General features: G+C 48.6%; 1 protein-coding gene across 8 annotated transcripts in view; it reads left to right on the forward strand.

Annotated features, from left to right (window-relative positions):
* Positions 1 to 1,936: 1,936 nt before the first annotated feature.
* DOT1L (DOT1 like histone lysine methyltransferase) overlaps positions 1,937 to 20,911 on the forward strand; it is a 70,528-nt gene continuing 51,553 nt past the window's right edge. For 3 of the 8 annotated variants that reach the window (XM_038169176.2, XM_038169175.2, XM_038169178.2), the window contains exons 1-3: positions 1,938 to 2,143; positions 17,952 to 17,995; positions 20,493 to 20,567. In XM_038169176.2, coding sequence (XP_038025104.1) covers positions 2,063 to 2,143; positions 17,952 to 17,995; positions 20,493 to 20,567 — 200 coding nt within the window. In that variant the 5' untranslated portion in view covers positions 1,938 to 2,062. Of the gene's footprint in view, positions 2,144 to 2,391; positions 2,452 to 17,951; positions 17,996 to 20,492; positions 20,568 to 20,911 lie in introns of those variants that run through there. The other 5 variants (XM_027472167.3, XM_072029233.1, XM_027472166.3 and 2 more) reach the window with 3 other exon arrangements.

Raw genomic sequence — 20,911 nt, forward strand, 5'->3', positions numbered from 1 at the left:
GACCTAACGAACTCAAAGAGAATTCTTTAAATGAAGCCTGCTGTGCCTTGGAGAACTCCTGCCATGTCTATTTATTTAAATTTAATGGAATTTTTGTGGTAAGCTAATTAAATATGAATTGATTATTTAAGAAGCAGTCAGAGCAGTTTAAGCACTGCTGACTTGATGATTTTAATGTTTTCTTTAGAAAAACGTTCCTAGTTATGTAGCTTTGCGCACGTACAGACATTTAAGGGGAAGAAGCGGGTGCAAAGAGCGAAGCTTGGAGCCATCCATGGTGGTTTCTGGCTGAGGCAGCCGCTGCCACATGGGGAGCGGAGCGAGTCCTGTCCCCACTGCACACCAGACTCCAGAAATGCCCATGGGCTTCAGCAAAAAGGCAGCGACCTGCCGAGATACACGGGTGTCAAACGCCGCACCACAGAGCCTGGTGGGCAATGCCCAGCTGAGGCACGCATGGTGGCAGCCCCTGCCTGCCCCACGCTGGACACACTGGGGCCGTGGTGATGCCAGTTGTTCGCCTAAATCGCTGACGGCTCTGTGTCCCGATGGGGGAGTGGGACCCCGGGTGCCTTTGCAGGTGTCCCAGCCAGAGGAGAGCTCAGGTCGGGGTATGGGAACAGCTCTGCCAGGAAAGGATCAGCTTCAGGAGCAGCTTCTTCTGGTTTCCTCTGGACCTTGTGCGTTTTTCTCCATTTTTTCACCCATTTTGTGAATGAGGCTTGCCTGCCCAGCACGAGTGGCCCTGCCCAGTGCGCTGCACCAAGCAGGGGTGCACAAAGCGGCTCCACATCCAGCATCCCGAGACTCCCTGTTCGCCCGTCAGGATGCACTGGAGACGAACCGGCGGGGGGACGCAGCCAGGAGACGGACAGCAAAAGTCTCCTGCCACCGGGTGTTTCCCACCCTCTGGAAGCCTCGGGTGGCCCCAGCGAGGTGCCCTCTGCAGCATTTTGGCAGCCCAGCAGCTCCGTCAGAGCAGACACCGCCTGTCCCCTGCCCCAGCGGACATTGGCAGCCCTGGCGCCCTCACCCATGTGCATCGCGAAGCCCCGTACAATGTCACCCATGTGTGAAGCCTTGCGCGGTGCCCTCCTGGTGCCACGCAGAGCTCACGCTGTCACCTACCTGCAGCCTTTACTCGGCACTCGGGCTGTGCCATCACGCCCGGTGTGCCAGCCCTGCACGGCCACCCCGCCACACACCTTCCCGTCAGTGTGACACGCTGGCCTTGCAGTGTCACCTCTGTGTGACGAGCGGGCCTTGCACCCACACAGCTGAGCCTTGTGCTGCCCCCCCTGCATTGCCACCACGGCCTGGCAGTGTCACGCCGTGCCAGCCTCGCAGTGTCCCCTCGCAGTGTGCCACCGCGTGACAGCTCTGCACTGTCACCCTGCGTGCCACTGCAGCTCCTCGGTGTCACCCCGTGCCAGCCTGGCACCGGACCCCCCCTTCCCTTCCCTCCCCCAGTGGCTGTGCCGCCCCGTGCCAGCCCGGCAGTGTCCCCAGGTGCCACCGCAGCCCGCGCCGTGCCGCCCCGCCACCGTGCCCCCCGTGCGTGTCCCCCGGTGCCCCCCTTGGCCCTGTCCCCCCCCGGCTCGTGCACGCCGCGCGCACTCGCGAAGCCGGGAGGGGAAGGGAGGGGAGGGGGGCGAGCGGCGCGGGGGCGCGCACGGCGGGGCGGAGCGGGCGGGGGCGCGCGGCGGGGAGGGCAGCTGAGGACAGGGGGAGGGAGCGCGGCCGCCCCCGCCCCCGAGCCTGGCGCGTCGGTGGGGCCCGGCCCGGCCCGGCCCCGGCGCCTCATTGTGCTCCGCTTCACGCCGGCCCAAGATGGCGGCGGCGCCGGAGAGCCCCGCGAGCCGCCGCCGACAATAGAGGGAGGCGAGGGGAGCGGCGCCCCCCCCGCCCTCCTGCGCCCCCCCCCCCCCCCCCCCCCTTTCCCCGGCCGCCGCCGCCGCCGCCGCCGCCCCTCGCTCCCGCCCCCGGCCGGGCCCGGCCGCCACACCCCGGCCGGCCCCCCTAGCATGGTGCGGGGCCGCCGCCCGCTCCTCCGGCTGCCGACATGGGCGAGAGGCTGGAGCTGCGGCTCAAGTCGCCGGTGGGAGCCGAGCCCGCCGTCTACCCCTGGCCGCTGCCCGTCTACGTGAGTACGGCCCGGCCGCGCACCTGCCCGCGCCCTGTCAGCGCCCGCCGCCCCTCGCCCCTTTCCCCCGTTTCCCCCCCCGGGTCCCCTCCCGGCCCGCGGCGGCCCCGGCCCGGCCCCGGCCCCCGGCTCGGGCGCAGCGCCCCGGGCGGCGGGCGAGGGGCGGCCCGGGGGCTGCCGCGGCTCCCCGGGCAGTCAAATTCCCCGTTTGTGCCTATAATTGGCTGCCCGGACTGCAGGGCGGGGAGGAGGAGGGCTGCTTAATGAAAACTTTTCGGCTTTTGCCCCAGCTCGGCTCGTGGAAGCGGGTAACAGCGGGAGCCGCTCCGAGCGGGGCCAAACGGCCGCGGTTCGGCGGTTTCGGTGGGGCCGGGGGGCCCGGGAGGAGCCCGGCGGGGGGCTTCGTGCCCGGCTGCCCTCACGCCAGCACCTGTCCTCGCAGCCCGGCTCCCGCCCGGGCTCCCGGTGCGGTTTGTCGGTTGCTGGCAGCTGCGACCCGCAGCTTTCAAATAAAATGTCACTCGGCCCCGCGTGGCTACGTGAGCCGCGGTCTGCACAACTTGCCCGGCTCTTTCCTGCCCCTTCCGAGTCCCTTCCGAGATGCGTGACCTTGATAGCAATGTCCGTGCCCGGTCTGAGCACCTCACGAGAGGCGAAAGGCTGGGGACGGTGTTTTTCTTCTGCCCCTGGCGCTTGTGTCGATCCTTGAACAGTATTTCACCCCAAGCGTTTGTCTCGGCAGTGAGGACAGTTTTGTAAAAGGAGAAACCCCTGTGCGTGTAGATAGCTCTTCTGCTTGGCCTGCGTGCTGTTGATTATTCCTTGTGTTTCAGGGCTTGCTCTTGTATGTGTGCTGCTTCGCAGGGAGAACATGCTGGGACGCAGAGGCTGGGGCAGTTGATGCCGCCGATACCGCTCGCCTGGCAATCGCAACGTGCTTGTGTGTGAATGATTAGAAATGTATTGCTTGTGGCAGGGGAGATGGCTGTGCCTTCCTATCTGCCGCTGCCTTTCGGTGCTGTTGCTGTATCTGTGGTTTCCAAAACATCCTCCATGTATGCTGGCGTGCTATTTTCATCGGCTGCTCCCGGAGCTGGAGCCTCCAGCACACGCTGGTTAATGCAGCCTTTCCTGTTTGGGCAGCTCTGTCATTCGTGTGTGTGCGCGGGCGCGCGCTCTGCTTAAATTGTCAGAAACTGAAAGCATAATGCTGACCGGTTCGGTGTTCGTGCTGCCAAATATTAACTTGCGGTTCTAGGCTGTCTGATTGAAGTGTAGGTTAAAGATTACATAGGTTAGGGATTAATCTGGAAGGAAGGAGCGGTTTTGTGTGTATTTGCAGAACTTGCTAGGTTTTTCTTAAAAACAAAAATCCTCCAAACCTGCTCCCCCCACCGTGTGAATTTCAGTGCTGTTTTCTGCATGGGAAACAAGGGTTTAGTTAATTTAGGAAAACTTGAGCAGCAGGTTCTGAAGATGGCAGCGTGCATAGATTTTTGTTTCCCAGTTAATCAGAAATGTGGTGGGCAGGGTGCTTATCCCCATGTGCTATCTGCGTATGTTAAGAAATGCCGCAAAACCCGAACATCCTGCCGTTAAACCGGCCTCTTGGCACTGCAGATTTTTCCACGGTAATTCAGAAGTGGACGGTTCATCTGGAGCCAATCAATGTTCTGTCCTGCAGTTTTGTTGAAAAGATCGTGCTGCATATTATGGGAGTGTACGCTTGTGTGCGTGGGTACGCATGCATACACACACGCACGCCGCTCACGGCTCTGGCCTTTGCGGCAGCAGATGAACTCTGGAGCTTTGGAAATAAATCCCGGTCTTTGTGCATGGCAGCGTTTGGCCTGCTAACATTGTACTCTGCTGAACTGCAGACTTTCTTTCCCTCGCTGGCTCAGCCTTCAGTTGGCAGCAGGGTATATGTACCGTTGTGGTTTTAGAGCTCGGCTCCGTTTGACGTAAGCAGAACATTTCTTAGTTTCACCGCTCTTTCTGCTGCAGGCTTCCTAGGAAGCAAGGTGGGATACCTGGGGAGGAACAGAAATGCCTCCAGTTGTTCTGGTTAGCAGCTTTCTTGCTGCTTCCTGATGTCAGATGTGTTTCCCAAAGAGAGTTGGGGAAAAAGGGGAAGGGGAAGCTCGTGGCCCCCGCTGATTACTTGGGGCGAAGGCACAGGGGTGGCAGGGATCGTCCTCCCCGAGATCGGGTTTTGGGAGGTGGCTGAGACCTGCAGCCCGACGAGCACCGCGGTGTGATGTAACCCCCCCCATTAAGTCACTTGGCTATTTTTGTGTGCTTACCACGTCTGAAAGGAGCGGCGTTAGTATTGCTCTGTGTGCAGGGCTAAGGGTCCAGTCCCTTGTATCAATGGGTGCCTGGATTGATAAATGCCTGTTTATTTAAGGACTGCTGCTTATTTTGTGCCCATTAGGAAAAGTGGGATCTCTTCAGACTGCTGAGCTTGCACAATAGCTCAGCTGACAAACTGAGGCTTGTTGGGATGCTAAAAGAGCCGAGGAGGGTGATGTGAAACACGTATTTCCCTACAAGTCTAATTAGGGCCGTGGGAGGAGAGAGCACTGGCGTTGCAGATACAGCCTCCCACTGGCTTACATACAAAACTGAAAGTATGACTCTTTCCCCCGCCTTCTGCTTTTCTCAAAGGAAAGGCCACGGTTTCCTAATGAATACATGGTGAGCAGTTCTGTCCATAGCACACTGTGATGAGTAAGTTGAATAGTGCATGGTGAGTAATCTCTCCTCATGACTCACAAAATATTTTCTGATGTTGACCTCTGTTTTTATGAGTGCCCTGCTTAATCAGAGCTGAAGTGAGTTTATTCTTTTGTATGCGGTTTAACTCCTTGACTCCCACATACCTGCCCCATTTGTTGCTTGCTTTAGCTTGTCAAAGACCAGTGATGCTGTGTTTAAAAACAAACAAACAAAACAACAACAACAAAAACCAATAGTTTTGGTAGCATAAGAGGTACAGGCCTGGGTAAAGGAAGTTCCTTATTTGCCCAGCTGGGTGATTGAGTGGAATTAATGGATATAGGTGGTCTTAAATAGGCTAATGCTGGCTGAGGGTGGCATTTGTAGGCAGCTTCGAGCATGGATATGCACAACGTGGTACTTGCTGCCTAGGGGTAGATCTGATGGATACAAGGGGTGAAATCCCCTTGTCATTCAAAGACTTGCAGATGGTTAGGTTTATTCCAGAGAACTGTCCTTAAACTCATTCATTCTCCTGTATTTGTCTCTGATTTTTACTCTAGTTACATCCAAGCATTCCTTAGGTTTGAATGGGGAGATTTCCCATACTGTGGTGGCTCTGCCTGATCTGTGAGGAGTCTGCAGTTGTCATCTCCCCTGCACAAGCGGCCCTGCCCTAGAGCTCAGCCTGTTGTGCATAGGGGAGAAAAAAAAGCATGTTTTTAGAAAAAATCTGTCTCAGTGCCACCATCTGATCTGGCACAGTCCTGCTCATACTATCCATGGCACCAGCGAGGGGTTACTTGCACGTGGAGCTGAGCAACAGGAGGCTTGGGAGCTGCTGAAGCTGTTTTTTGTCACCCAAATTGTCGTTAAACTGCACCCTAACACGGCATACAGGTTTGTGGGTATGATCAAGCGCTTGCACCGGTAAGAGGGCAGTGTCTTATTGATCTCCTCTCCTCCATGCTGGCACTGGGCTGGTTTGTGACGTGGTGCAGGAAGCCCTGGTGGGGCGCAGCTGGGTGACATGGGGGGAGTTGGTTCCCTGGTGGCACCCAGCCTTCGTCCTGATGGCTGCAGATGTCTTGTGCCCTGTCCTGCTAAAAAAAAAGAACAAACAAAAACAAACAAAAAACCAGCCTACAAATCCTTGTCTATCTTGGGAGTCACATCTGCCTGTCTTGCCTGGATCTTTTCATCTCCAGGCCTTCCCATTGTTCCACTGAATAGCGTTCCCCAAAAGCTAACTGCTCACCTCCCCGTGTGCTCGCGGGGGGCCATGCTGTGGTGCCTGGGAGCCCCCCTGGTGGCCCAGGCCCCCTCTGTATGCTGGTGTTGCACCCAGGGTGTCTCTGACTGCTTTGGTTCCTGCCTCCCAGCCTGGAAATCTTGGGGCCTCGGCTCTGTCCTAGGAGGGGACGGTCCAACCTGTGCCACCATCAAAGGCTTATGAGGGTTTGGTGCCTCCACTGTCAGCCCCTGAAGCTTGTGCCTTCACATCCGCAACTGTGAGGACAAGCCTGGCTTGAACAATTCATTGGTTAGTCTGCCTTCCTCCTCTTTGCTGCTGACTTTTGGCTGTAAAGGCACAAAAAATTACTGCTGGCTGCTTTGGTGTTGTCAGCCTCTGGCCGTGGGAGAGGCGTGCGTGTGCCCGATGCTGCGGAGTAACGGGATAGCAGCGTGGTGGTGATGGGTGGTGTTTGCACAGGTGGCAGGGCACATGGTGCTTTTCCTGTGTGGATTTTATCCTTGCTTTACCACCCTCCCCGCAGCCCCCCCACCTGGCCGGGGAGACAGCTGCTGTCATCCTGTCACCGAAGTGCTGTGCGTTAAAAGCCCAAGGGCAGCCTGTGACAATGGAAATCACTGCCCGGCTGGGAGCGCACCTTTAAAATTAAAGATCAACCGTAGAGACGAACAACAAACCTTGCTTACAAATACTTGAATTTAATGCCTTCCTTCTTTTTTTTTCCCTCATTGTGTCGCTCAGCTTGAGTGGCAGTCGTTTTTCTGACAGCTGGCTTTGACTTCTCAGGAGCTGAAGCAGGCGTGGGAGAGGCTGAAGCCGGGAGTGGGAATGGTGCTTGGGCTGGGGGGACCACGGAAGGGTCCTGGGGGTCCACTGTCCCCAGCACTGTCCCCCTGTCGCCATCCCTGTCCGCAGCCCTATCCTCTTGCTGCTTCCCTGCCCAGTCCTCCTGTACTCCATTGGGACGAGCTGATGGTGAGCAGTTTCCCTTTGCATCACTTGGTGCTGGAGGCAGGGGGGGCACAACGGGGCCGTGTCTCGGCACGGTGCCAGGTCTCCGGTGCGGGGCGGTGCTGTGAGCTGGAGGGCTGAAAATAGCTGGGCTGGAAAAAAAATATATATATAAAAAAAAAAGTTCCAGCGTTTTCCTGGCAGCCCCCTCCACCCTTGCTCCGTGCTGTGAGTCACGCTGCCTCTCGGCTGGGCTGGGGGCGGCCGTCGGGCTGCCTCTGCCCACGGAGCCTCCCCGCGCCCTGAGTAATCACCCAGAAATTCGGTGGCGGCGGCAGCAGGGGTTAGGGGATTTTCTCTGATTTCACAGATGCTGTTGATGCAGCTTGTTGGGAAGTGTTTGTGGGGATGACTCATTAATTAAAGAAACTTCTCTAGTGAAGAAAAGGTTCGAAAACTTTAGCAGACTTCCTATTTCTCAAACCCTCGCGCCCTCCCCGGTCCTCAAAGAATTTGGAGTGGCGGGAGTGAGCGGTAGAAAGCTGGCAAATAATTGACTCAGTCATTTCAAAAGCGCTTGGGTTTCTCAGCTACCCAGTGAATAAGCAGAAGCAAATGACAGAGCTGGCACAGCTATTTCATTTTTCGGTACTTTGCTCTTGAGAGCCCAGCAGCATGCCGCGAGGTGGCCTTGCTGATGGGAGGACCTCAGGCACGCGGGTGTTGCTGAACAGCAGCCGCCTTCTGGGCTCTGCCCCGCCAAGTGCAAGTTGCCAGGAGTGACGCCCGGTGCTCGTTTGGTTTTCCCTCTGGCTTTTGTTCAAGGCTCTGACCCGTTGGGTGCAATACAAAATCATGAGTTGGGTTGACAAATGCTTTTATCCTAATGTTGCTGTATATAAAGTAAAAATCATTCCCTTGCATCTCATCTTGAAACCGTGGTACTCCTTATGTCTCGTATAACTCAGTTATCTGAAAGGTAACTGTTGAAAGATGGAGTAGCTGTTCAGGGTGGTGCTTTTCTTTGCAGCAGATGAGTGAGGATTCATGTCCCTGTCCCGGCCAGGGCTCCAGCTCTGGTGATTCAAATTTATCTGCCTAAAACGCACCCATCAGTTATGGTCAGATGCGGTACTGAAAGCTTTCAGTGTGCCAAGGGAAATCCATGCCACCACATGCAACTCCAACTCTTGTCCTTCATGGCAGCCTAAATATATATGGAGATGATTATCCTTTCAAGCCTCAGCTATGTGAGTGAATTGTGTTTCTCTTGGGAGCTTAGGCAAAATATCTTACCTCTTGGTATGCAAGATTTATGGGAAATTTAATCACCCTTCTCCCCAGACATCCATATGTCTACTTTTGTACTCTTCTTTCTTTCTATTTTAGCTCTTTCTTACTGCCTCTCTCTCTTTTATTTTTGTGGCTGCTTTGAGTTAACCTTTGACTGGCTGATTAAAGCTTTTCACTGTAACGATTGAGGCAAGGACCCCCCCCTGCACCCAGTGTATTATCACGGATTGATAATCCAGAAGTATCTCAATGTCTTTAAAACACTGTTGCTTAATTTATTTTCTGCTTCTAACAGAAGGATCCACAGAAGCAAGAGAAGTTCATATTAGGTGTCTGAACGCATTAGGACCGTGATATATTTTCTCTTGTAGTGATTATTAAAGATAAGACAAAACTTCCTCTGAAGAGGGGATCAAGTAATAAAATTGAATGTGTGATGCTTGCCACATGCTTCTATAGATACCGCATTCAGTAGGTACTATTTTTAGAGCATAGGAAGAAGGTGAGTATGTTTTACAGCAGGAAATGATGGCTTCACAGATATGAACGGATCTATGAATGACGAAAAAGTTTCTGTGCTGAGTATTTTGGTTTGTTTATCTAACGAGTGAATGAGAGTTTCCGAAAAGTCTTCACTGAAAGATTTGCTTGGTGCCCTGTGAAAAATCTAAGGATTTTTATACCGAGGAGCTAAATGAAGCGTTGGAAAGTTTATCAGGAAAAAAAAATCAAGAAAACCTTCAGAAAATTCTGAATAAGTTTGTGTATAAAGATAAAAGGAGAGGGGGCTAATACTGTTACTTCAATTGAAAACCTTTCGGATACTTTTGGTGTGAAGGGCAGCTCCCTGAGTTTTTGGCATTACTGTGTCATTTACTTTTTAAACCTCAACAATGGTAGTAGCTACTTCTAGAATCCTGAAAGATTTGGGCGTTAAAACCAGTTTTTTCATTTCTCTTTTGCCGCAGCTGGCTTGCTGTGGTGGTGCAGGTGATCCCTTCTGGCCTGCGGGTCCGTGGGCAGCCCCTGGAGTTGGGGCTGGAGCCACCGCTTGTCCTTTCTGCTTATGTGAAGAAACAGAAATCTGCAACATAAGATGAAAATACTGCAAAATTGCGGGGTTTAAACTATTTACAAGTCTTTAAAATTGAAGCTTTAAAGAATCATTGGCACTTGGAAATTCATGTGCTGTTCCAAATCTGTACTGGGTGTAGCTTGTGTCATTGCTCCACAAGTTGAAGCTTACTGGGGAGAAACCATAACTATTTGTATTCTTCCTTTGTACCTCCCAGTACATCTTTAGGAACTCAGTGGGCTTCAGAAGGAGCGCAAGGCTTTATCGCTAACTTACATTGTAGTATTCAAGCCTGGTAAGTAGGGGTAGAATTCCTGAGCTGTCCCAGATTGGAATATCTTTATGGGATATGACGTGGTTGTTCAAGGCATCCTTGTCCTGCCAGTGGCCTGAAAGATGCTTCTTTTTGGCCTGCCACTTTTCCTTGCAGGAGACGGGGATCAGCAAAACATCCCGTTGCTGGCCCAGCGAGGCTGTGCCCTGACCTTCCTCCCAGCCTTGCCTGCCTCCACTGCAGAGGTTGGAAGTCAGCGGGATCGAGGAAGATGATAGCAGCTTTTCTGCTCTTCCTCCTTGCTCATCCAAGGAGGGGGATTGCCTTTGTCACGGCTTGGGGGTCTCCTTCGGTGCCTCGGCTGCCAGTCCTTCCAGGGGGGTACGTCAGAAGGGATGGTTGCTGATGGGGAGAAGCAGGAAGGTCCCAAAGCCTTGGTCCCTCTCTTGGGGCTTCTGTGCTATCTTAATTAAAGGTGATTAATAGGAAAAAATGGGTAGGGAAACTGTAGTTTTTAAAGATAGTATTCAAAACAGGGGAAGAGAGTCTGCTTGGAGCTGGAAAAGTTCAGGCACTTAATGCAGCTCTGGGGCTGGGTATTAATTTCTACCAGCAATAACTCTGCTTAGATTTTACGTGCAGGTTTAAGTTCCTGGCAGTGTGGATGTGTATGGCTGTTTTCCTTTCCGCTCCCCCCACCTCTCCGGTTACTGCTGGATAGGATTGTTATTTCTTCATTAACGAGGGCTCTGGCCACAGGGAAGCTCAGCACTGGTGCTTCTGCGAGTTGCAGCAGCTGTTGCCAGCTCTGTCCGCTTGCTGTTGTGACCAGGCTGCCCTCGCCCTTACAGCGGTGTGTTTGCACGCTGGTGCGGTGAACTGGCCTGGTTGGAAGGGAGCTCAGCCAAAACACTAAAAAGGTTCATTTTCAGCTTTGCCCTTCCCTGACTTTGAGGCGTGCGTGTGCTGGCAGTGCTGCCCAAGAGCAGGAGCTGGCTTTTGGAGAGGTAATGGTGAGGTGCGTGGGCTTAAGGTGTTCGTGAAATGTTGGCGGGGCCTTCTTTGTTGTTGACTTGAGTGGAAGCCCAGCAGCCTGCTCTCGCCCAGAATAAGCAAACAGAGTCCTCTGCACGTACACGTGGTGCTGTTCTGCTGCTGGAAGAACTGAGGCTTCAGCATGCTCCCTCCAGCTGTCGTATTGTGGGAACAGGCTATGACTGCAGTTACCAAAAGGGCAGCAGTATGTGCCAGTGCAAGGTGCTGCTTTACCAAAATAGTTGCATTCCCTTGTGTGCTCCGATATAAACGTCTTGGAATTTTTAACTAATTTATATTCTTTCATAATAGAGCTGCTATTCGCAATGTCTGGCTTGTGACGCCTGAAGCCAGCGGGTCATCCTGGTGTAACAGTCCCACGTGGATGTTGCCACAGACGCTTCTGCAGAGCGATTGCATGTTAATGTATTTATACAGCCCCTCCTACACACTTTCACGGGAAGGATTCCCTCTTGCATTTGTGCAGTGTCCGTAGCAACAGTTGTAATTGCTATGTTGAAAGGCAAAACGGTTTTATTGTGGTTTAGGTAGCTGCAGTGAAAGTCAAGTGTGAGTGCCTGGTAGCATCCAGACCCACAGCTGTAAATACTGGATCGCTGGTACTCATGGTCTGTAATGATCACCCAGATGAGTTTGGATTTTCTTATCTAATCCCTTTTTCCTTCATTAACTTGGTCGTTTTGATATATACTGGAGCTTGGCCCTTAAGGAGGCCATAATGCACTCCATGGTTTCCGTGGTGTTTTCTGTTTAGTTTTGTCAGACAATAAACTTACTAACTGCTGAAGCTGCAGCAAACTTGGCTGCTCTCTTGCTGTGTGGGAGATGGGTTTCAAAATGCAGTTGTGGTTGCTCTTGCTTCCCTTGCTGCTTCTCTGAGGCTGGGAGGAGAACAGATACAACCTGTTAGCAGCAGGAGGTGTCTTTCTGTACGTAGTGATGTGTGTGTATTTTTGTGAATGTCCTTAAATTTCCTTGATATAAGGGAACAACAATAATTGGATGCTTCAGAAAAGACTTCTGATCCTCATATCCCTTGGCAAGAAGATTTGTACTTCAGATTTTGCTGTGGAAACTGGATGACAGTATCTTGCTTTGGGATAAAATCTGATAATATAAAAAAATAGTCTACGTATACAATGTGGAATATTGCATTGACCATACTTTCCCTTTTCGTTACTCCAAGTTTAACTGGTGTTTTAGCATGAAGCAAGACCTAAAAATGCAAAGTGGTTCAAGGCACTGACTGGATTTCAGAGCTTGCTGTTCATAGCAGCTGGAAGCGCTTTGGTTTTGGCTTTTCACAGACCCTTGTAGTTGCTGTTGGCTGTGGGTGTGCTGTGGACATTGAAGCTGTGCTGGTGAGCCTCTGCAGAGGGCATAAATAAAGGTAAGCCCTGGAGGAGAAGCACCTTCTGCTGAAGGCACGGCCCTTTTGAGAGGGTGTCCAGGTGCCACGCAGAGCAGCACTACAGCAGCTTGCTTGGCCTTCCTCAGCCGTTGTTGGCACCTAAACCCATCCTCTGCAGATGGAGGGAACCCAGGGCCATTAGAGGCGCTTGTCCTGCTAGTATTCTGCAAGATTGATTGGCTTTTCCTAATCTGTCTTTTTGATCTCTGCTAACCATCTTGTCTCCAGCTGTAACATCCTCTCCTTCAGATTTATGGACCACTGCTGCTACAGGCACCCAAGCTGTGTTTTAAACCCTGAGGCTAGCGAGACTGACCTCCCACGTCATGCAGGTTAAATAAGACCGTCTTCGGTGGTAGGTTAGAATTCGGTGATCCAAGTGACTTCTGCTGAAAACATGAGCGGATTCAGCATTTGGTAACTGGCAGTCAGTGTGATGTGGTTGAAGTGTGGGAAGTAGGACAGGATCTAATCATTAAAAAGTACACGAATCTTGCTCTTAATGCATTTTTAACTCCTTGTGTCAGGTTTTGGTGTTTGAGTTGTTTGGATTCATCTGGTGGGCGGTGAAAAGCTCATAGGAGATCTCTTTCCCCTGCTTTGTGAGTGCTTGACCACAACTTGCTTGCACGCTTCTGAAGAGCTACTTTGGCCACCCAGCCTGTTTTAGGAGGAGGAAGTGTGGTCTAGTGAGTCAGACACTGAACCAGTTCTGCAAAGGTGAGAATTGCTTTTGCTGCAGGACAGTTCAGTCTTGGGCAGTCACTATGCACAGAATGTTCCTATCTGTGAAACGCAGATAAGGAATCTTCAAACCCTTTGTATGGTGCTTGGAGATCTACTGATAGAAAGGCACAGGCTTTTTTTTTTTTTAAATTTCCCCAACACCACGCCCAGGATTTCAAACCATTTGTTCTTCCAGGTTTGGGCTGTTTGCTGCATTTAGTGTGCAGTGCTGTGTTGGCTGATCAGATCTCGCTAGGCTCATGTTTCACATGTGGGGAAAATGAAGTGCAGAATAACAGTGCTTACCCACCAGGCCCCAGCAGGATAAGCATAGTTTCATATGCAGGACCTAAATATAGAAAAATGTGAATCTGGAAGGGCACTAGGATATTGTTCCTTGCTTCAGGCAATGTCAGCTGTCTGATGTAATTGAACACGTTCTGTGTGTTTGAGAAATAAATGTGTAGTCTTTAAATCTGTTGCTTTAGGTTAGGGATTCAGGTTAGAGCTGGAGTTGTTGCACTGTGAGATAACCAGTCCTCTACAAATGCACCTGAGAGACTAGGTTACAGAATTACATCAAAATAATGTCTGAGATCTCCTAAGGGATGAAGTTCACTTGACAAAATAATGTGACCAAAACAGCCACACCTTGTGCAAGAGTGGGTAGTGCTTTATGTTCCTTGTGACCTTCCTTCACAGCAGTGAGCTTGCGTTCTGGCAAAAAATAAATGGTTATGTTCACTCCCGTTTGCTCTCGTGGTGTTTAGCAAAAACTACTTTTTTTTATGAAAGAGTTGGTGCTTCGCAGAACAAAGTTATCTATAACTGAAATGTGTCTGGCACTGCTCGTATGATGCATAGTGTGATTGTTCTCTTTGTAGATGTTACATTAATAGTTGTGATAATTACTGAAAACTTAAAAGCTGTAGTCATACTGATGAGGTTTTTTAACTAGGGTTAAAAGTGTGCGATTATAGAAAATAGTGGTTACATGAAAATACGTACTTGGCAAGAGCTTTTGGGCACTCCTATTTGTCCTTTTAAAAACACCTGCAGTGCTTCTCATCTGCAAGATACAAAATGTCTTTAGTAGCAAGAGGGCTGGCTGACTTCTGCATTGAAGCCTGCAGCAGCTTTCCTATGTTATTTTTTTTCCTGTGAACAAGAGAGCTGAGCTGAAGCTACAGGAAAGAGTCCTCACTAGGAAAAATCAGGATGAGTAACTCTTAGGGAAGAGGTAAACAGAAAGATCAAGCTCTTCAATAATAACACTAATAATAAATATATATAATTAAAAAATTGCTCCATGGCCTTATCTCTGTGTGCCAAAGGGCAGACTGGCTCGTGCAGGAGCAGGAACGTGTGCTGGCAGGGCATCTGGACACTGATGTGCTCCAAGTCACAGTAGTGGATGTGGTTCTGGCCTTGGCCCTCAGCCTCCTGACGTTAGAGTTGTAGGAACGTGGATGGGGAAATCTGGCCCAGTTGTGCTCCCTGAAACTTTCCTCTGCCGTTTTCCATACAAAACTGTGTTCTTGCAAGTGATTTTTGAAAAAGTGTCTGTTTTCTTTCCATCATTTTTCCTGTGAAATGTCTTGGCAAAAACTTGAATTTTATCTGGGAGATCATATTTCAGTTTTAGATCAAACGTTTAACTTGAAGACAAGAACCCTGTATTATAAATTTCAGTTAGAGAGAGTTGGCTGTAAATAACTACCAATGTGTGTTTTTGTTTTTCACTTGTTATGAGTAGCTTTGAGTATTCTCAGTTCCTGTAGTCTGCAACTTTTTTAATGTGCCCAGGCCACATTAAAGTGTGGAAGTCTCCTGTTGTGAAACAGCTTCTGCTCGCGTGGCCCAGGAGGTTCTGGGGGCCTCTCGATCTGCACGAGGAGGCCGGCGGAGGGCTTGGGGCCGAGGCGCAGGATGACCGGGCCTCCTCTTGGCCTCAGCACCGAGGCGTCCTCCTGTGACCGCCCACAGAGCAGGTAGGCTTGTTTCTTGAGGCTTCTGCACAGTGTTTTCTGTGATTGATGGCCGGTCTGTCTGTAGGAGGCTCTTTACCAGCAAGTTTCGCTGACAAAGCGTTGGGAGAGCAGATAGGGTGTGAGGCTGTGCTCTCACAGGCAGTGTTGTACGAGCGTGGCAATGTCGTACAGTTCTGGGTTACTGCTGCCTGAAAAGGGAAGGGGATTGAAAAAATTGGTGTCCGAGTTGCGCAGGCTTCTGTCCACCTCCAAATGTGTGGTGTTGGCCGCTGGCCGCTGCCTGTCCCTCCTGGTGCCGGCTTCATGGTCCTCTCGATGGGGTTGTGGAAAGAGCAGCTTAAAACTGCTGCACCAAGCACAGTTGTGTGTCCAGCCAAAAGCAGCCCGTCTGCTTGTAAGGGGCTAGGCAGCTGCCAGAGCTGAGCCCAGGGAGGCTGCAGCTTTGCTTTGGTGAGTTTTCCATTCAGAAGCTCCACGAGCTGCTGAAGGCTCTGTCAGTGTCACGAACGCAGTTGGGATGAGTGGGGCTGGCTAACGTCTGTTCTTGTTAAATTTAACAACTGTAGCATTGAAACAGAGCTACAAGTGGTCCCTAAAGAAAGGGAAGCTGATTGGTATTTCCTTTAGATCTATTTTTTTCCCTCCTTTGCTCCTCTCTTTTCCATGGGCTTTTATGCTTTGAAGAAATGCTAGATCATCTTTGATTTCATCTGCAAGGCTTGCAAGAGACCTTAGGAGCTTGTCTACCTGTACAAAGCACATTGGAGAGAATAGTAAACGTGGTGAGTGTTGCAACACAAGAAGTTTAGCTGCAGTAAACGTGGAGCTTTTTTGAACTCGGTTGCTGATAGATAAAGAGACAAACTGAGCTCTGAAAGGCCCCTTCTGGCAGGAGTTTCCAAATGGAGGCATGGGGTTGCATGAGCAAAACCACTTGCTTGAATTGAGTGGTCTGTAGCTGTCGACACGCATTGTGGTATTTATATATTTTTCACTTTTAACCCAAGACAAAGGAATATGTTAAATAAGCAGTTTTGGATATTTGTAGGGGCATTGTCATGAAGACCTATAGGACAAAGGGTTTCTAATTGTGCTCTGCTAGCACTGAAAGTGTGAAGAATGTAACTTCTTCAGAGAAAAAGGTTATGCCCCTCTAAGTGTGAATTCACTTTTCCGGTATAATGTGCTTATGTTGATAAACCGTATTCTTACTATCCAGGAACACAGCTTACTGGAAGAGCTAGATCAGCCCAGGGGGTTTACAGCATGATAATTCTGCGTGTAGTGAAAGGTGAAAATTTACAGGGGATGTTTATGGATGAGCTGGCTGTCTTGGGTTATTTTCGTACTTCGCAGATAACAAATAAAAAGACAGGCGAGCCCTCCTCCTGTGTATGCCTTTTCTTCTTCATGCCTTTTCTTTCTTCATGTGCAATGAGAGTCGGGAGCGGATTCTTGTTCAACCACCTCCCTGTTTCCTAAGCCAAGACTTACCAGTAGAATTATTTCCTGATGCTCCAAGCTGGTGCCTTGTTTATTGGTGCCGCTGGTTTGGGCTAAATGTCCTGACTGCTCTTGTGTTGGCAGCCTCTCCTTTCTGATAGCGCAACAGGAGCATTTTCATTTTTCTCATGTGACTCCTTGATGAATGGAGTTAATTTTTGCTGTTCTGAAAATCAAAGCTTTTCCTTGTAAAATATTACTTTGTACCTTCACCATAACACACTTCAGAAATGCTTGCCCCTCTCGGTCATGAGATTCTTTTTATCTGGATATTTATAGGGATGTGTGTGAGTTTCTGGAAAGAGAACTCTTACAGGTCTGATTGGTCCTGAGCATATGAACTGCTTACATAAGGGGGAATTCTGTTCCCTCATGCATATGTGAGAGCTGCAATGCTGATGGGAAAAGCTTCTATGTGACTTACAGCATGTGACTTGAAGAAGTAGAAATAATCCCCAGCCTTCAGGTCATCTGTCCATTAGTGTTTCTCTTCTTCCACTGCCTCCCTCCCCTGCCTCAGTCCTTTGCTTTCTGTTACCTGGCCCTGCACTTTGCTATAGCATTTCCCATGGTAACTCTATAGAAATTACACTTCTGCAGCAGAAGATGAGGGACAAGGGATTTATTTGAGAGCGCTAGCCTATATGCTTTTAACTCTGAAATGTCCTTAGATACTGGGCTCCTAATTAAAAGATCAAAGCCACTTTAAGAAACAAATGTCTAAATATAACCCAAACTGTGCAGATGGACTCTGCTAACCACGTCTTCACACGATGGATACAACAATATATATAGGAACACCTGTAACTTCCCCCAAATAGACTTTTTTTTTTTTGTAGCATGGTGCATATAGATGCAGCTACAAGGGCTTTATGGGTGTGTGCTTGGAATGGCTTGTTAAACACGCTTGTGCTCCTGAGTAAACTCTCAAATTAATGTCAACAAACATCTGTGCCTCACAGTCTAGTGTATACTTGTAGTGCGCAAGTTTTAATGTGTTGTGTGGGTGGTTTTTGTTTTTCAGTTGATAAAGAGGTCTGTGTGTTCAGGTCTCTCTTCTTTGTGCTGTGAGATTTTTACACTGATACCGCTCCTACTGCTCATTTGATGCTTTATTTTAGAAAGCCATTCTCTTTGCATTCATCTGACTGTCCATCTGGAGATGTGAGGGTGTACCGGCTACTAGGTCGATGAAATCACCTGTTCGCTGTGCAGCTTGCAGTCATGTACCTTCTGCATACCAATAAAATTGTCAATGGTATCAGATACGCAGTTCCTGATTTCAGGCAATGACAAAGAAGGAAGTAGAATGATAGATCCTTCATATAAAGTGTATGCTAGTTCATAGAGGCTTGAAAAAAATATTTCCTTAAGCCTTATTTTTTTCTTAGAGGTCTAATTTTGATTAGTTTAATGGTGTGGGTGTCAATCAAAGACTCCTTCCTTAGTACACGTGTCTTCTGTGTACTGAAAAAGACTGATTCCTGTAATCTTCTGAAGAACAGCACATTTAATGTCTTTTTAAAAACATCTGTTTTTCCTCTTATTTCAGGACAAACACCATGATGCTGCTCATGAAATTATTGAGACAATTCGGTAAGTGTTCAATGCAGACATTGCTGGAACCCTTTCTTGTGCATTTCTGTGTCTTGGTGGATGGACATCTTGGGATATGAAGGAGGGCAACAGTCAGAACTACATCTTAGCTTTAAATTACTTTTTGAGCTGAATTGATGTTTCTGCAACAAAAATCTCTAGCTTTTTCCTGTCAAACTTTAACTTTGTTTTAACTTGCTACATTCCATGTTCTTTTGAACAGGATTAAAAATAAATAGCGATGCTTAACGTTTGGTGCTGCTTATAGCAAAGGTTGCAATGCTTTGAGGAAACTCTGCTTCAGTAACCAGTGAAGGCAGTTTGTGTTCAACCTTTAGACGAGAAAAGTTAAACAAACAAAAAAACATCTTTGGCATGTGTTGAAAGTTGTGGTCCTGTTGAAAAATCAACAGCACATCCTTTTCCTCACCCTCTCCCTTTTCTCCTTGTTGTTGGAATGGTGCAGCATCCCTTTGGGATTGATGTCCCTGTTAGCATTCCTCTTGACCGCTGGTAGAGTTGGACCAATGTTGGGGAAAAATGGGCGGCTAAAGGTGAAAGTCAAACACACATTGTAAGAAGTCCGAGTGTTTCCAAACAGTATTAGGGTCAATACAACCTGTGGCTATGATATGGCTTGCTGTTGTTTCAGCAGGATTAGGAAGTGACTTGCTGTAGAGCTACCTTTATGATACTGACACAAACACCCCAAACATCTGAGGTCAGTATTATCCACTTTAGATTGTTTAAAAACTGCTTGTGTTAACTGTTTTAGAGCTTCACTGTACAGACTATCTGGGTTGGAGGGCTGTTTCCTGCAGTAGGTTCTCATGGCTGGATAGTGCAGGTAGAGAGACAATGCAAAGAGCAGCGTCTCAGAGCCACCTGAGCTTGGAATCTGCTCAGTCCCAGATGGCCCAGGAAGCTGCTCCCAGCGTGAGTGGGAGAGCTAAGTAGCAGTGTTGATAATACCACTTACATAGATGAAATCAAAATATTTTACCATGGGCTGTGGTAGGAGGAAATGTGTAGTGGCTGTGCTGGAGGCTAGAGCTGAGACTTTGTTATTTTAAAAGAAATCTTCTTTTTCTGACTGTAAAAGCTTGGCATGAGATGCCCTGCCACTGCTACTCCCAGTTCACTTGTGCTGGTGCTGAGAAGCTGCTGCTGAAAATGGTTACCAATCATCTGTGCTGGTGTTTACAGTGCTATGCTACCTGAAAGCAAGAGGAAGGTTGCATTAGAAAGCAGTTTGGTCAAAGAAATGTTTCACAACTTTGTTTCAAACCTGATTGCAGTGAAAGCAGGCTTTCATACTGCCTTTGTCTGCCTTGTGCAAAGTAACCACAATGTGGTTATGTAAGTCTGATGTAGAAGAAGTCAAGAAGTATTTTTGTCTTCAAGATATAGAGGTGAGCAGCTGTTGGCTGCCCATTTGCCTAATTCAAGTGGAAAAAAACCACAAAGATCAAAGTTATAAAATGTTCAGGGGGATAATAGGTATTCACCAGAAGAGAGTCAGCCACGGTTGTGAAACTTTTATTTTTAATTGCATATATCTGTTTATATAATAAGAGTGAATCAGCCAGAAGGAACCAGACCACTTCGATCTCTTGTCATTTTTCACCATTTCAAAATTGAAGCATGCATCAAGGTACATAAAGAAGAAACTGCCACTCCTGTTGGAATTCATCCTGTGCCTTTCTCGGAGGTTTCTTAATGGGGATGATAGTGCTTTCCTGTTTTGGTGTTTTTGGAAGAAAGTGTGCCCAAAGCCTATGTGGCTTTGAAGTTGTCTTTGAAAAGAATTAATCTTACTATTTTTCGAGAGTGAAGATCTCCTGTGAGATACCATTGTCAGATGCGCTGTAAGAGGGTGCAAGCTTTCCATTACCAATGACAACAACATATGGGGCTTTAATTCAGCATGAAAAAGGGGTCTTTTATTAAAATTGCTCTTGAAAATCGGTTTCAGGTTGGGTCATCTGAAGTGTAAAAGCAGATTAGAGCTCTACACAGAGGAGAATATCCTTGCAATGAATGACTGGCAGTGTTGTTCTGGGGTGCTGTAGGAAATGTCTTATCCACATTCAGCTTTGTCAAGCTTGTTATAGTATCGGTTTTGTTAAAAATCCTTTCAAAATCCTGCACTTCTGCATTACATTTTATGTTAGATTAGCATCATGTATGGCTTTGAATATTTTTAGATAAATTGAATATGTTTATCACCTGATTTTGAAGCCATTTCAAGAGCTTCATACTACTGCCAATGTCTATGGGCACCTTACTGTTTATTAAACACAAAGATGAACTACTGCAGCTTTCCAATTAGCATTTTATGATTTCTGCCTTACTCCTGGTAATACTGTGAGCTTTCATGTCTGCTGCAGCATTCTCTTGTAATACATAGCAATGCCTGTTTAGAATTGAGACAGAGACTGCCTTGCTATACGTAATTGTATATGTTGTTTTTATTCTATTTCTTTTCTTCTTCCAGGTGGGTCTGTGAAGAAATCCCAGATCTCAAGCTTGCTATGGAAAACTATGTTTTAATTGACTATGACACAAAAAGGTGAGAGGAATACTTTTTCCCACCAGGAGGACAGGCCAGCACGGTTCATAGTGAATCAGTTTGTAACTAGTTATTCTTAGACACTACGAACCAAAGTTTTCTTTTAGAACTGGCTTCAGATTCTGCAGAGTTATTTTTGGTAGGAAATGTGTAACAGAAATATTGGCAAAGGCTGTTGGATTAAGGACATAATTGGAAACTCCACACAGCAGAAAGTTGAGCTCTGGTGTGTACGTTGGAATTACTCACTCTGAAACAATGATCGGTATCTGTGTGGTTGGACTGCATCCAGCGTTAGGAATCTGAATGGCACTGAGGTTTTTACTTTTGTAGTAACTAAGAAT

Source organism: Anas platyrhynchos, chromosome 29, assembly GCF_047663525.1.
Source record: "Anas platyrhynchos isolate ZD024472 breed Pekin duck chromosome 29, IASCAAS_PekinDuck_T2T, whole genome shotgun sequence".
Lineage (NCBI taxonomy): Eukaryota > Metazoa > Chordata > Aves > Anseriformes > Anatidae > Anas > Anas platyrhynchos.